The following is a 15301-nucleotide window of genomic DNA, read 5'->3' as shown; positions in this document are numbered from 1 at the left end:
CTCTATCGCAAACCAGTAACGATAGGAGAGATCACAACTGCCTAAGATAGATACTACAACATTTACATGTTGCTAAGCTCCTCTAAGTTGAGCTCTTTATGCAATCAGTGGGGGAACATCATTCAATCTCTGTTTTTTTTGCACAAAAAGCCTATATAATACCTAATTTTGGGAATCTAAGACATTTCCAGGTTGACCACAAAAGCTACTGATTTTAAGCACCTAGAAGTTTAAGGCAATACTGGAAAACAGGCAGTCTGATTTGCTATTTGCAAGTTAGGTGTCTAAATACCCACTTGGGAAAGATTTGATGATGTCTAGTTTTGCACCAAAGCTAGCAAGTGATGGGATTTGCCTTTCAGAAATGCAAGAGAAAACAAAGAATCCTTACTTTAACAAAGCTCATTCGAATAGTACACATCTTGGTCAGCTCATACACCACTTCAAAACCATGATTGACTGACTGGGCAAGCAGCTGGGCGAAGAGCTGGTTGTTGAAAATCTTGAGGCTGCAGCCACTGGGGATCTTGCAGACAGTGGCTGGGTGGAAACCATGCTGGTAGTTACAGTTGCGGCTTTGCACAAAAATACTGCTGTCACTGACACATTCAGCATAAACTTCCCCCCCGACGTAGTAAAGATGAACACCTTGAAAAAGAAAAAATAATGTGTATTGTTTCTCTATTGTTCACAACACACTTTACACCAGTAATTCTGTACAATGGACCCACCAGCATTAAGAGGAAATTGTCATAAACACTATTTGAAGTACTGGTCTAGGAGAAAAGTCTTGGCATATGATGTTTTTCTTTGTTTCTCAGTGAAGGTTGGTTTACTTCTTTAACCCAACAGCATAGTACTTTATGACAAGACACACATACACATACATATACACACACATAAATATCAAACCTATGTCAACCATATAGAAAGCATGGATCAAAACTATCAAAGACCTGACAAATCTGTCATGCATCACACATCTAAATGTATTTTCACTGTTGAGCACATGCACGCTGACCAAGACCCACTTCATTGCACTCTATTTTTTTACTACAGGATCCTATCTCATGCAGTTCAAACACAGCATGGTGTGCACTTAAAATAGCTTTTCTGTATTTTGCTTTATCCACCACATCAGAACCATGTATTTGCATTTACATGACATGACTTACTCATCAGATCCTGTTCAAAGTGACCTTTAGCAAGAGCATAACTGATTTCCTTCTGGACTTTTCAGTGCCTGAGTGAGTTACCAACACCAACTCTCAAATTTTTACCATGCCTTGGGGAAATGAAGATGGAAGCATTTCTATCCATCCGAAGACTCTGGTCCCCCCAGGATGTCTACTTGCATGAAAATATACCTAAATTGGTGAGAGAATTTATCTTAGCCCAATTCAGCAACCTTAAAGTTAGTGATCTTGTGTAAGCTAATTGCATAGATGCCTTCTCTAGCTGATAGATGATGATGAGAGGCACTGTGACCAGATAATTCACTCCATCCGCTACAGAGCGCAGGCTCACAGCCAGCTTAAACTGATGGAAGTCTGTGCAGGTGCTGAAAAGGCTCTCTCGTTCCCTGCCCCTGCTGCTTCTTCCCACACCTGCTTTCATGCTGGCAGCAATGGCTGGGGACCGGGCAGCCATCCAGATTGGGGGACGGAACCAGCTAATAAACTTAAAAACAAACAAAACAAAACAAAAGAAGATTTATTTGCAGTGAGATCTTCATCAGTGCAAGGGTGCAATGGGGACCCAGACTGCTTTAACGTGAGCATGAAACCACACCCTGAAGGGGGCCAAGTCATCCTGTGAAGATGCTTAGACATTCACCCTTCCCATGGCTCGATTAGGTGAGATGAACCCCTCCCATGGCCAAGAGAGGTGGAAGAACTCAGTTCTTTGTTCTCATAAAAACCACCACTAAATAAAAATAAAATCCTCCTCTCTATTCCCAGGTATGGCATTCAAAGCATTACATACAAATGCACATGTTCACAGAGTCTCAGTGGACTGCCTGTGAAGTTAGTGATAACTATGCTTTAATAATTCAGTTGTAATTAGTTTTATTCCTGTTGTCTTTCATACAAAAAAGACTGGTTACATATTCCCAGTCTGTTCATCATTCTGTGGTCATGACAGCAAGGGGCAGCAGCACATCCTTAGGACAAAACCAGTCTCTAAACAGAAGTGGGAAAGGCTCAGGGAAAAGCAGGTTGAGTGGGAAAGGAATCTGGGAAAAATACGCTCTCCCATAGACTTCCAGGGTGACTCAGATGGGAACCTTAAAGTCTGTCTTCAAGCCATCACTTGACTTTTACTTCTATGCACCCACGAGATCTCAAATTAAATGTGAGTGGCAGGGGGTGTGGCTCAGAGCACACTCCAGTATTGCACTGGGAACACGGGTGAGATGACAGCTCCATCAGACCAGTTGTCAGCTCCAGTCCAACGGCACCAGTCATTATGGGGTGCTGCACATCATGACTGCTCATACTGGACCTATGTCTCCTTTCCCATCGGTGGAAGACGGACAAAAGGGAAGGACTGAAAACACAAAGGTCCTAGCTGACCTTGATGGAGTCCATATAACTTTCTGAAATAAACAGACAGAGTGAGAACACAGGGTAGGGAGAGAAGAATAAGGACATAAATGTTCACCACATTTCAAATCTTCAGGAGTGGCTACTGATTTAGGGTGACTACACTTCTGGGTGCTAAGGTGAAAAAATTTAAAGGCTGGATTTTCAGAGTATATGAGTAACCCAACTTCTGAAAAAAATGAATGCTTTCAAAGGCATTGCCCAAACTGTGTACTACGATAACAAAAACACCAAAGTCACTTCTGAAAGCAGAGGCTACAATTTGCTTTTTCCTCTGGACTTTTTAAAAGCAATAGATACAGCAGCGATGAAATATCAGTGTGTACTTCCATTCTTCTGGCATTCAGTTGCCAGAGACAAGCACCCTCAAGGAAGCCAAGCAGCTGAATACATATTTGTAGAAGACCAAATCAAGTGTCCATATGTTTTAGTGGGATTTCATTGCTCTCTGCAGAAACTGGAAACTCAGCAGTCTCCAAGCATCCACATCTCTTTGAGACTCTGATCAGAAGTCCCCTTTCTGTCCTTGAAGTCTGACTGCTGAAACAGGTCCAATTGCTACTAGATGTTGCATTGTGTTCTGGATTGTTTTTAGCTTTGATGTGGTATTTCCAGGAAACCGTTTCACGCTGATACACTAGATGACAATTCAATCACATATCCTTATCCTACTGAGCTAATCTTGTTTACTCATTCTTTTTTCTCCCCTGTTAACATGTGACAATTGTATCCATTTCGGTAGCTTTCATCTGTCCAGCATGCCTTTGAACTGCACACTTTTGGAGCTGCTCTGTGCTCTTCTGCAGGCCTGTACTGGTGCCACTTCTATCCCACTTGAACATGTTTTTTTTCAGATTTGCATAAACAAGGAAGAGCAGTAAAATTAAGGGTCTCTGATATACTAAGCTCCTCTCTGGGCAACCTGCTCCCTTCCCTTGGGCAGATTCCTAGTGTAAGACTTTAAAGGACTTTTAATCAATGAAGACAGATCTTCAGATTTGAATGGATGAGGACCATTAGCATTTACCTCATTTTCTTCCTGTTCTGTCTCTTCCTTTTTTGGGGCAGAAAGTCACAGGATGTAACATCTTCAAATGACAGCTTTGACTGGGATCTTTTGTCATTCTTCTTATAGGGCCAGGCTCAGCTTTGATCTACACCCCTCTGACAGCTTATGCTGATAGAGAAGCTTTGCTTTATTTTCTGAGTAAGTTAGAACTAGATGTACAACTTATTTCCAGCCCTCACAACAAACTACTATGACAGATGCTTGTAGCATCACACTGGCTTCGCACAGTGCATCTGCAACACAAGTGCTTTCCCTTCCAGAGAAAAGTGCAAGAGCTAAGTACAACATCTCCTGCGCTAGCCTTCAGGTTCACTGTTGTTTGTAAAAACTATGGCATATTTATCCCTGAGCTTCCTTGTATTCAGTCATTCAACACTAGACTATCAAGAGCCAATTAAAATACTGCTCTAGGCCTGGGAAATGAGGTGAGGTTGACAAGATAATAGGAGTGGAACAATTAGAGTTAATTAGCCCAGTGGGAAATCCATTCCCAGGCAGCTACTGGTGAGAGGCTGAGTTGGAAAGATAATGAGTCTAGACTGGATATACCAGAACAGGCAAACCTTCATCTGCACAGAGAAGTGGCCAGTACAGGGCTTCTGACTCACTGCCACAAACAACAGTAAGTTCTGGGAGAATATCGGGCCCTACACAGCCCTAATGAGCTGGGATGGAGTGTGTGCAGCCACGCATGTCCAGGTGTGGTCTCCTCATACTTGTCACCAGCAGCATATGCTCCTGTGTGCACAGGGTATATGTACACCAGAAGTGGAGCATACAAGGAGAACTGCTGGAGGGAGAATCCAAGACTTAGTTTTACTGGCGAGAAGTTGACAAGGCAAGGAATCAGACTGGTAGGGGGAAAAAGCTACAAAGGCAACTCTGGTAGAGTTCCTCAGCTAAATAACTCAACTACTAAGTGTTTCATCCATCTCCCTTTGTTATTTGGTGGTAGGAGAACCAGCCCTGAGGCACCAGCAATTATCCTTTTAGTGGCATTTCAATGGCAATATTCCCAGTTGCCAGAAGCTCTAATAAATAAAATGAAAATACATACTGCTAAATTAGAACACACAACTATAAACAACATTTTTCTCTTCACTGGCCAAGTAAATAGCTTTTGTAAGGAGCTACTCTGCTGATTGTTATCCAGTCAGAAAAGAATCAGCTGCTTTTCTTCTATTTCAGAAGTAATCTCAGAGCTTTGGTTTTAATACAAGCACATCTGACAAATCAGCTAGGTTTGTTAATGCAATGCACGGTTCTTTCAAGCTCTGAATATTCCAAATGAGAAGGGATTTCCTCTTACCTTTTCCTATGTGTCTCCTGGTGTTTTCTATAGTAGAGTTGCGGTTTACGTTTGAGAGCAGTCCTAGGCAGAACCTGTTTTTGTTATTTGAGGGATCTGTAAATCCATCTATAAGGATACTTCGAGAGGAAGCCTGGAAAGTCTCCCCTACCCGGTTATTGAGTTCATAGTAGGCAACTGAGCACCAGTGTTGAGGTTCCTCATAGCAAACAGGCCGAAAGTCTGTAGGAAATAAAATTAATCAGCTGCTTAGGTCTCAGTAATATTTTTAAAACAATCATTCTCTGTTTTCTGTCCTCCCTCCCTCCCACTCCCCCCCTCCATCTCTTCATCTAAACAGTCACTTATGTCGGGCTTTATCTCAACAGCAGCTTCTGTTTCTTCTTAATTTTATGACTGAAGTCCCAAACATGCAAAGGGCTGGTACACCAGCTTAACTCTAAGCTACTGAGGAGTCCCACTTGTTCTTAAAAGTGATAACTCCACTGCATTAAATTAAGCACATGCTGACATTCCTTGCTGAACTGGGGCCCAATCTCTACACTGAAAATAGTAAGGGACACATCTGCTCTGCACACCAGCAGGAGCTAGGGATGACAGATGGGCTCAAAGCAAGTCAAAACTGAGCCAAGCCCTCAGCCTAATACAAAACTCTGAAGTTCAGAAGTAATCAATCACTCCTCCCAATTTTTTGCATGCTTTAGGGCTTTCCGCTTCCATGTGGGACCATAAGCAGAAACGTCAGCAAGGTCATTTCTTTTGGATCTACCTTTGCCCAGGTTTTCTAACTCAGAATCAGAGAAAGACTCAAAAATGTAACAGAAACTCTGAGCCTCATTCATCCTACAGGAATTAGTGGGAAATCTTATCCTGCCTGCCCACCACAGGCATGTGAGACCCCCTGCCCCCAGAGCACCTCTGTGCATAACTTCTAATAAACTTCCAACTAATATTCACTAGGGAAGTGATCACGAATGGTAAACTATGGTAAAGAGATTAAAGTATCTTGACAATTTATTTAAAAGTATTGGTGTCTGATAACTAGTTATTATCTGGCCATTCTGTGTACCCATCTGTAATTAGCACTATCACCTTCATCTTCCTTCTGCTCCAGTTCTGTGATGCATACATGCTCCTCACTGTTTCAGAAGGATGGCGTTATTTTTTAAATGTGCACATGTGTGCACAGTGTTCAGTCCTCATGCCATAAAGGACAATATGCTGGACTAAAAGAACAATGGTGTTTTTTCCTTTGCAGTAGCAGGCAGCCAAAGGAAAACCCAGAAGAAGAACTCCAATTCCCCTTGCTGCTCTGCAGCAATGGGCTTCAAATGGTGGAGGTATAACCTGCCAGTACTAGTCTGGAGGTAGTGGAGACCATGCTGGAGAGGTCATGAAGTTGCTTTAAGGGGAGTGAGGAGGATCACAGTCCCTTCTAGTCTGACCACCTATGCCCTTTCCCACTAAAGCATTCTTACATGAGGACAAAGAGTTTGGCCTTTTGTAAAAATCTCTTTGTACTTCATTAGAACATGTCCTTTTCTTTTCTAGCCAGCCAGTAATGTAACATTAATACAAAGATGGCAGTAAGAAAGATCCCAACTACAAGGCTTTAAAGTACTTGAAACCCAGAACTGAAGGTGATAAAGAAATCAGTTCTGATATTGATAGTGCTCTTTTGTGTTCTATTGCCTCACCATTATTGATTTGATATCTTTGTCTTTACAATGTAGATAACAATGTTTGCTTTCATTAACAGCTTTCTAAATGTAATAGTCCGTGGATGCAAATAAGGTCTAAACTCTGTAACTTCACACATAATACACTACATTCTTAAATCAACCTATTCTGCTAGCTAATGGATGGGTCTAGTACACAGCCTTACTCTAAAACTGTCTGAAACCTATTATTACAGATCACTGAACCTTCTTGTTCACATAACAATTTTTTTACTTAACAGTTTTTCTTTGAAGAATAGTACAAATGGTTATTTACTTTCAGCTTCTCCATCGGCAGATTTACCTCCATTGGGCAAAGATAGCACTAGCTGACTTTCAACTATTGCATCCATTGACCGCCCATTGTGGTTTCCTGGAGGTTCTCTTGCGTGGTAAGGCGGGGGTGGAGTTTCCACTATTAGAAAGAAGGAAAGAAAGAAAAGAAAGAAAAGACACTTAAATCAATACATTGGTAAGTTCTCTCCTGCTTTTCCTAGTGAGTACTTAGCACTTATTGAGCATTGTTTAGCTCTGGAAACAGAGCACAAATCTGAACCTGACCTCCCTTCAGTCTCCAGATCAAGACCATTACATGTTCAGGGAGGACAGGAAGGAAGGGCTCTCATGTTGGACATGCTGCACTTGAAAGAGAGAGGGACAGTCACAACAGTGCCTCAGGCCTAGACCGGTGTACAGTCAAGCTCTCTGTTAGTACGAGTTGTTACCCTAAGAAAGTAATGCAGTTTGATCCTTCAGTTCTGGACTTCTCTCCCAAATGTAACACTTGAAGACGATGATTTAAGAGCAGAAGCTACCTTTAATTGATCCTCTGGGAGAAAGCTCTCTTTCTTCACAGGCTATAGAAAAAGCCTACACAAAGCCTTTATACTCTAAAACCAGACTTTGCAGAACTCCCTCCAGATTTGTTCTGCAAGGGAAGGCTGGCCCTCTTCTGGTTTGTTCAGTCTCTCATCAAAGAGCAATGGATGTGATGAAAAAATATGGAGAAAAAGTATCAACTCACAACCTGCCCAGATCCTGATTTGTTTCATTTATGGCACAGTAAGCTAGAAAACAGAAGGTGACTATAGTGGGGATTCTCAAGAAGGACAGGGTTCTTTAGAAAGCCAAAGAAAAAGGGTCCTCATTTTCATATTAGAAAATGCTGATGTTCACTGCATAAGCACTAAAAGTATGCAGTTTTACTCATTTGAGCAGAAACTCAGTGGGCTTATGTGTAAATTATAGCCGTATACAAGCTTGCAGGACTAAGGGTCTCTTTAAGAAGATCAGGGTTTAACTTGGTTTCAGGTTGAAGTTTCCTCTTGTGTTCGGGGTCTGTTGGCTGGCCCTCAGAACAGAGCGACTTCACCCAGAGTGGATAAATGCAGACTGTCTCACAAGACAATCACTGAATCTTCCAATTAAATACTGCACAGGAATGTTATTCTATTTAAGCATCGTTCATGATTTAGGAATTTCATACACTATATGATGTTTCTAACATATAGATGACATAACCCTCCCACAGAAAATGCAACAAGCTAGAATAGTAAAACAAAGTCAAGAAAGAGTGGAAGAGAATACAAGTCACAGAAAGGAATACAGTGTGGTTATACAGGTATTTTTGATGTCTACACCTAAGCTACTCACCATAAACTGTCCTTACACCCACTCAAGAAAAACAGACACTGCAGACACAGTGCATCTCAGCTACTTTAGACATATACCTTAAGATGCAATGAAACTTTTTCTAGGAGTCCCTGTTTTTCTCCACTGATTACAGAGACGGTATAGACAATTACATGACATGTAGAAATATGCATTGTTGACATCTATATTTGGTCACACCAATCCCACTCAAGGTTCTTGATGTGACTCCAGTTTGCTTTAGATAGTCTTCCATCCCTGATTGTTACACAGGCAAATTATGCTTATCAGCATGCCATATGCTGTGATATACTGAAGCTCAGGTTGAGCCACTTCCATTTTTAAGTAGCTTTGCAAGGTCCCAAGTTCAGTTAAATGCACGAGTCAAGAGTCATTACATCGTTGGAATAGGCCTGATTTACCTGTCAGGACCAGCTCCACTGAATCCAGCTTGGTTACACAGAGGTGAAAGAAAAAGATGGGAGAAGACAAACAAGTCCTACTACTTGCTGAAATGTTTCGATGTTGCTAAATATGATTTAATCTGAAGTATAGATCTAGAGAAGAAATGAATGAAGGTCCATTCAATGAATGGAGAGGGAAGGAAAAACATCACACTGTATTGAAAGTGTCCAGCTTAAAAAGAAGTTCATATACTACAAATACCTTGTAAAAATAAACACCTTTCTTGCACTTAAAATCAAAATAGGCATATCATTAAGGACATGAATTTAAATGCTTTGTAGTTGAGACATTAAAACATTAAGCTACAAGATTCTGACCTGAATTCATCCTTGCGAAAAAGTTGAGATCATTGAAACTACTTGAGAGTTACAACAAAGTACAGAGGTGAATCTGAGCCATGTTTTGATATTAAAGCTAGCTCTCAGCTGTGTTGCATGACACCTTCTTGGTACATTTAACAGCAAAAGCATAGTTAAATTCTCAGGTAATTAGAGCAGTACTAAGTAAGGAGTTCACAACGCAAACAATCTGGGTGACATAACCCTGCTGACCTCAGAACTGTGGAGCTGATGAAACACGTTCCAAAGTCATAGGAATTTGCCTGGTGGCTTCACCAAGTGTTGGGCCAGATTGTTTAACACCTTAATTTTCTGAAGTTTATACAGTCAATGGAATCACTATACATTAAAAAACATTTCTGTGAACCGATGTCCCCATTTTATCCTGTCTCTCTTGATGGAGTTTCTAAAGGTCCCTACCCTGACCATCTCTATTAGAGGTGCCTAACTTAGGTGTTGCAAGTGCTCTTTTCCATGGATTGTATCTGAAGCTTGGATGGGCAGCTTTAGGCAGAAGGTGGCCTGGCTCCTCTCCTCAACTTTCCCCTTACAGTAATCATGAATCTAGGCACTTCTAGGAGTGGGATGACTACAGTTCTTAGTCCCTTGAGCATCTGTCACAAGGACTGGGAGACAGTACTAAGAGACAGTCACAAGAAATCACATTTCAATCTGTAGCTACAGCCTGGGGGAAACACATAGAATTGGCACCTGACCCCAGGCCCTGGCAAGAACCTCAACCGCCTCAGTTGGGATGTCTGAAAGCTCATTCTTACCCGTGAGCTGATAGGGACTTCCTGGTCCAGAAGAGCTTCCTGGTGAGTTGGGGTAGCTGATGCTGTTAGGTGACTGGGAGAACATGTGGCTGGGTGATGATGGAAAAGGGGTGCATGGAGGATGCTGGAAAGAATCAGGATAGGTGGCATTGTGCGGCATCAGTGGCTCGCTGTGCAGAGAAGTGTTTCGAAACTTGGCGAGAAGGCTGAGGTGAGGGTTAAACTCGCTGTGTCTTGGAACGAGTACAGGAGGTAGGACTGAAAATAAAAACAGGAACAGAAAAAGTCTGGTTAAAACTGCACTCTTGAAAATATCTCTCTTTGTAAGTTAAAAAGAGGCATATTCCATGCTGCCCAAATATTGCTGTCTATATACAATTCATTGAAGGGCAACAAACCTGTCCAAAAACAAGAATCAAAAGCTGATTCTTGGACCTTTTTTTTCCAGATTTGCAGCCAGGTGCAGCAATTCCATATGCAAAATATGGACTCATTCCTGACTTGAGCAAGGTACCATAAAATTCATAGGTACAGCATGCGCACACATCCCTCTTACAGAAATGCAAGTGGCACATTTCTCCCTCTCAAAATTACCTATTCCTTCCTTCCTGAAAGACTGAACATGTCAGGAGTTTGCTAAATATTATCACCAGGATTTGCCAAAACCACAGCCAAGTTTAATAACTATTAATAGTGCTCTGCAATATACTGCATATTTTACTACCAGTGTTTTACAGATGGGCAAAAGGAAGCATGGACCAGAAGCTAGACACCAAATTTAAAAGCTTTTCAGGTACTTGAAAATGCTGCCAGCCAGACAGTGGGATCTTTAAAAGGAAATGGAAATGGCAATTCAAATACTGCAGCAATATTAATTTAGCTCTTGCAATATAGTTAGAAAAGATCTAGCATGAGGAGGCAAATGTCAATGGTTTGTAGTTAAGACATGAAAAACGCAGGTCAGAAAACTGAAATCCAAATTAATCTATGTAAAAATTGGTCTAATAGAAGATATTGCCTCTCTTCACAAACTCTCTTCACTTACATCTCATACTGTCCATGCTGTTAACAGCATTGCTGCATTGAGAAACCTAAAGTTGACCCAGATTATTCTGGCTTTTGACATAATCAGGGGCAAGAGCAGAACTGGAGTCAAAACACTTTAGAAAACCCAACTAGTGAGTTACCTATGAAGATGCAGCCCCCAGGCTGGAACAAAAAGAGGCTTGCTAAATAGTTCTGCATATGGGAGTTCAACTTGAGGCTTTAACTGGGTCTCCCGTAGTCCTTGAGGGGAGAACGGCACCTACAACAGGAGATGCATGTCCCCAAAGATATCTCTATTAGTTACTAGCTCACATAGTGCCTAATTGTCTTAGTTAAGACTGTAAAAACAAGTAGGGAGAATGAATCCCCAGTTGCTATTGTGCAGATCTAAAAGCCACCAGAGAAGATAAGGAGGCAATTTGAGTTATTGTGACAAGGATGAATTGTCCCAACATCAGGAACAGTTCAGCAGGCTTGTATTGATTGACCTAGTGTCCAGAGTTCCTCTGGCCTAAAACCCAGCAGCATGTAAGCTTTCAGTCTATCCTTACTAGCTTATGGAAACAAATAGCAGTGTGCGCTCTTGGTTATAAATGCTGACAGGAATATATGTTTTGAACGTGTTTTAACATATTGTTTGGGCCCAAAAGCTCTGTCTAGGTAAGGTCAATTCTTTTTAGGTAGGTTAGCTAACACCTTTTAATTACAGTGAACTCTCATTTATGCAGCATAATGAAAGAGTGGAATAATTGCTATAGAGCAAATAATATATAGATAATGGAAAATATGTGCATGAGAAGAGGCTGTAGGAACACCCTCCTTGGAGTGCAGCCTCAGTGCACATCGATTGCTCAGAGAGCTGAGGCAGTTTAAGCAGGAGGAGGAGGACCAGCATCTGGTACCAATGACAGATTTACAGCTTCTTGCTTCATGTAGCACTATGTTGCACCCAGGGCAGGGTTAAACCATGCTCCTGCCCGCCCACTGGCATATACCATTTGGGAATTTGTCAGAAGAACTGAGCCCCAAAAACACACAAAATATTGCACTGATGACAGGGGGTTCACTGCAGAAGTTATCTTCTTACCTGACTGGAAACACAGGCACTGGGATACCTGTTAACAGACTACACGTAGACACTTCCCTGGACTAACGCATTTCTAATTAGCTTCTGGCCAGCACAAAGATGGTGCTCTGGAGACTACTTTCTTTCCTTCTGCCTCTGATATGCCCTTACCTGTGGGATGAAGATTTTGTTGCCACCCTCTAAAGCCCTTTGGTAGAGAAAGGTATTTCTGCTTCTTTACTGCTTCTTTAGCTTTATGGATTTCCTAGACTCCCCAGGTAGGACTCATACAGACAATATAGGTATTCACATCTGACATGCACTGCCCAGTTCCCCATGGATATCTTCATAGCCAGTGGAGAGAAACAGACTCTTTTAGTACTCAGTTCATCTGCTTTATATTGGGACAAGGCCAGCACCACCACTGCAGATGTGGTTTTGGTGAGCTGGATCCCTCCCCTCCCATGCTCCTGTGAGCAGCTCCAGGCTGTCAGCTGCTGCTGCTGCTTCTGGAGTTTTTCTCTGCTGCTCCATGAAACTGGTATGATGCTTGCCAAGTCTGCTGCTGCTCAGCCAGCTCTGACCAGCAGCCCTAGAAAACGGGGAACCAGTGATCCCTTTGCACCCAGCAGAGGTGCTGAGCAAGGGACAGCTGGGCTACAGCAATGCCGTGCACCGTTGGGAGGTTGGCACCTTGCTGCGGGTACCACCACTAAGGAAGCGGCTTTCTTCAGCCCTGTGAGAACTCAATGCAACTCCTTCTCTAAATGAAAGCTGAGAATCTGGATGTGTGAACAGCACTTGCCAGGAAAAGCCTTTGACTCGCCCTGAGTGAGTCAGCAAGAGGAATTTTCAAGCCTTGAACTCCTTCCCAGCTCTGACCAGGGTACTTTTAATTTCTGCTCTGCTGTACAGTTTTTGTTACCTCACTCAATCTTTCCGCTGACTGCTCTGTGGCTGCCTAGAGGGCTAAAGCCTCTGTGGTGGTGAGGAATTCAGAGATTTTCTTGTTTGTGGCTAAAAATTCCCCAGAGGGCCTTGTTCTCCTTGCTCTTCTGGTAACAGATGTCACTCTCCAGGGCTCAACAGCTCTGAAGGAACTGTGACCAGAGGCACGAAACTGAGTGACTGAGTGCATTGGGACCTGTCTGTCCTCATAATTTACCTGCGTTGTCTCTGCTCAATGGAGTCCTTTTCTTCTACCTGCTATTCTCCACCAAGAGCCAGGGGTGGATCCTTCCTTCTATGCATGCCCAAGTGTTGATGATCTTTGTTCAACTGAAGACAAATACGGTCATGTCCGAAGTCCTGCCACTGCCTTTCCTGCACTAGGCTTTCTCCTGTTCCCTTTAGCTGCAACAGTTCTTGCTGGAAACCTGGCTGTGCCCAGAGCCTGCGACTTCAGGTGCTAACAAGCAAACTATCTATCTGCCTCACTGTTTAATTCCAGGTACAACATCCACCCTGTGATTTCTCACACATCAGCCCATCTTTGCAGTTTTCGACCTTTGGAGACTTACTCTCCGGTGAGATCCATCTGTTCCCTATGCCCATGACCATTAACAAACACTGAACAGATGGCCAACAGCAAGACCATCAGGCGATCTTCCAATTGGGAGGCTACCACATGTTAGTCCCACTCGGGCTTGATGAAAGCAATCAGTTAGTCTAAGTCAAAAGTTCATTTAGGCTCCTGCTGTCTACAGCAATGGTGCACACTAGAATTTGCACTGTCTACACATGAATGATCTCATATAAAAATAATAGGGTAAATGTTTAGGCAGTTTTTATATTTTTCTGAAACTGCAGCTTCTCCTGACAACAGACCATTCAGACTTCTGACAAGCTCTTCGAGGCAAAACAATGAAGGGGGAAGCAGAGCCGAACCACCATACTTGTCTCCTTTAGGCTATGTGGCCTAACCCCTCTCTGCAGTGGGATGTTGCACAAATAGAGGAAAAATACGCTGCTTTTTTCTAAATGGCAACTGCTGCTCAGCAGAGCTGACAAGAAATCTGCTGGGGACGCTGGCAGCAGCAATAAAAGCTATGTATAATCTGTGCAGTATTGGTCAGCATAGACTAGGATGTGGCTGGGCAGCCTGAGGACACAGCAGAGGCAATGAAACCCCTGCATCTCAGACCAGAACTTAAAGCTGATCTCTAGTGAGAGGTCTAGGGATCTGCCAGGACATTACAGAAAGGGTGAGGCCCTCCCATCTTTGACACAACTCATTCATTCTGAAAAAAAGTGAACGGATCTGGTCACAGGGTGGTTGAGTCAGCAAGACAGATTGCAGTGATAGAAAGTGAGCCCCAAAAGGATGGACATTTGCATGAAAATAATACTGGCTTGTGGATTTTAAAGAAATGCACTGCTGACTAATTTCATGGGTGGATTCTTTAGCTCCAGAGGATGAGATTCAGAGAATCTCACATAAGCCTAAGATCACCAACAGCCAAGATGCAGCAGATCTCCTGTAGTTAAAAGAGGACTGTTGTTTAAACAGACTGGCACCTAGATCAATTGCTCCCAGCCTTTTCTGTGGTGATCTCACTGCTATCGCTTTCTCCTCAAGCTCATTCCTTGTCTTTCCTCGCCACCACCTCCTTGCAGCACTGCTTTCTAACTGCTTCTGGCCTGGAGCTGCATTACTGCCACTTGCAGTGGTGTAAATTACCTCTCCTGCCACTGCCCCAGCACACCTGAGTAGGTTGTACTCCTTGCTGCACCACATCTTTAGCAGGGGGTGACTCACTTGTGAGCTTCAGCTTCTAAGCTGCCCCTGTAAGAAGAGCAGTAGGGGTGAATAAAACAGCCCAAGAACAATTCCCGGGTCCTGTGGAGAGCTGGCACAGCACAGCTTGCGTCCTTGCAGCTGCGCTCTCCTTCACCTCCAAAACAAGGTTGTCATGTCCCAAGTGCCCAAAGTCCCTCCTGTGGGCTATCCCCTGCACCCTGAGAACTGTTAGTCCATGCGAGTCTGTATGGGTCAAAGCTGTGCCTGGGAGCACGCTACCAATTCAGCAATACTCAGACCTGCACCTTGGCCCTGTTTCATTTACTAGTAGAGATGCAGCCAGTCTGCTGCACAAACAAATGATAGAGACAGGTTCACAACTGAAACCTTCTGAGTTTCAGGGTCAGAACAGCAAGCTTTGGCAGCCATTTAGCAGCTGCTGAATTATCCCAGTACTAGTGTTTGTTAGCTGACACTGAACAGATCAGAAGACTGGGGCTGGAAACAGCACTGTGCA

The 15301-nt window shown here is 43.0% G+C and overlaps 1 protein-coding gene across 4 annotated transcripts in view; it reads right to left on the bottom strand.

Annotated features, from left to right (window-relative positions):
* Nucleotides 1-15301, bottom strand: part of SMAD9 (SMAD family member 9) — a 43814-nt gene that overhangs the window by 11798 nt on the left and 16715 nt on the right. For 3 of the 4 annotated variants that reach the window (XM_087756586.1, XM_087756590.1, XM_087756587.1), the window contains exons 3-6: nt 9932-10189; nt 6980-7117; nt 4985-5206; nt 392-648 (exon numbers count right to left, since the gene is read on the bottom strand). In XM_087756586.1, coding sequence (XP_087612712.1) covers nt 392-648; nt 4985-5206; nt 6980-7117; nt 9932-10189 — 875 coding nt within the window. The remainder of the gene's footprint in view (nt 1-391; nt 649-4984; nt 5207-6979; nt 7118-9931; nt 10190-15301) is intronic. The other variant, XM_087756589.1, reaches the window with a different exon arrangement.

Source organism: Nipponia nippon, unplaced genomic scaffold (genome assembly GCF_047370975.1).
Source record: "Nipponia nippon isolate SJK-2023a ecotype South Korea unplaced genomic scaffold, ASM4737097v1 scaffold_2, whole genome shotgun sequence".
Taxonomy (NCBI): Eukaryota; Metazoa; Chordata; class Aves; order Pelecaniformes; family Threskiornithidae; genus Nipponia; species Nipponia nippon.
The sequence above is the reverse complement of the archived record's forward strand: the minus strand, read 5'-3'. Positions and strand labels throughout refer to the sequence as shown.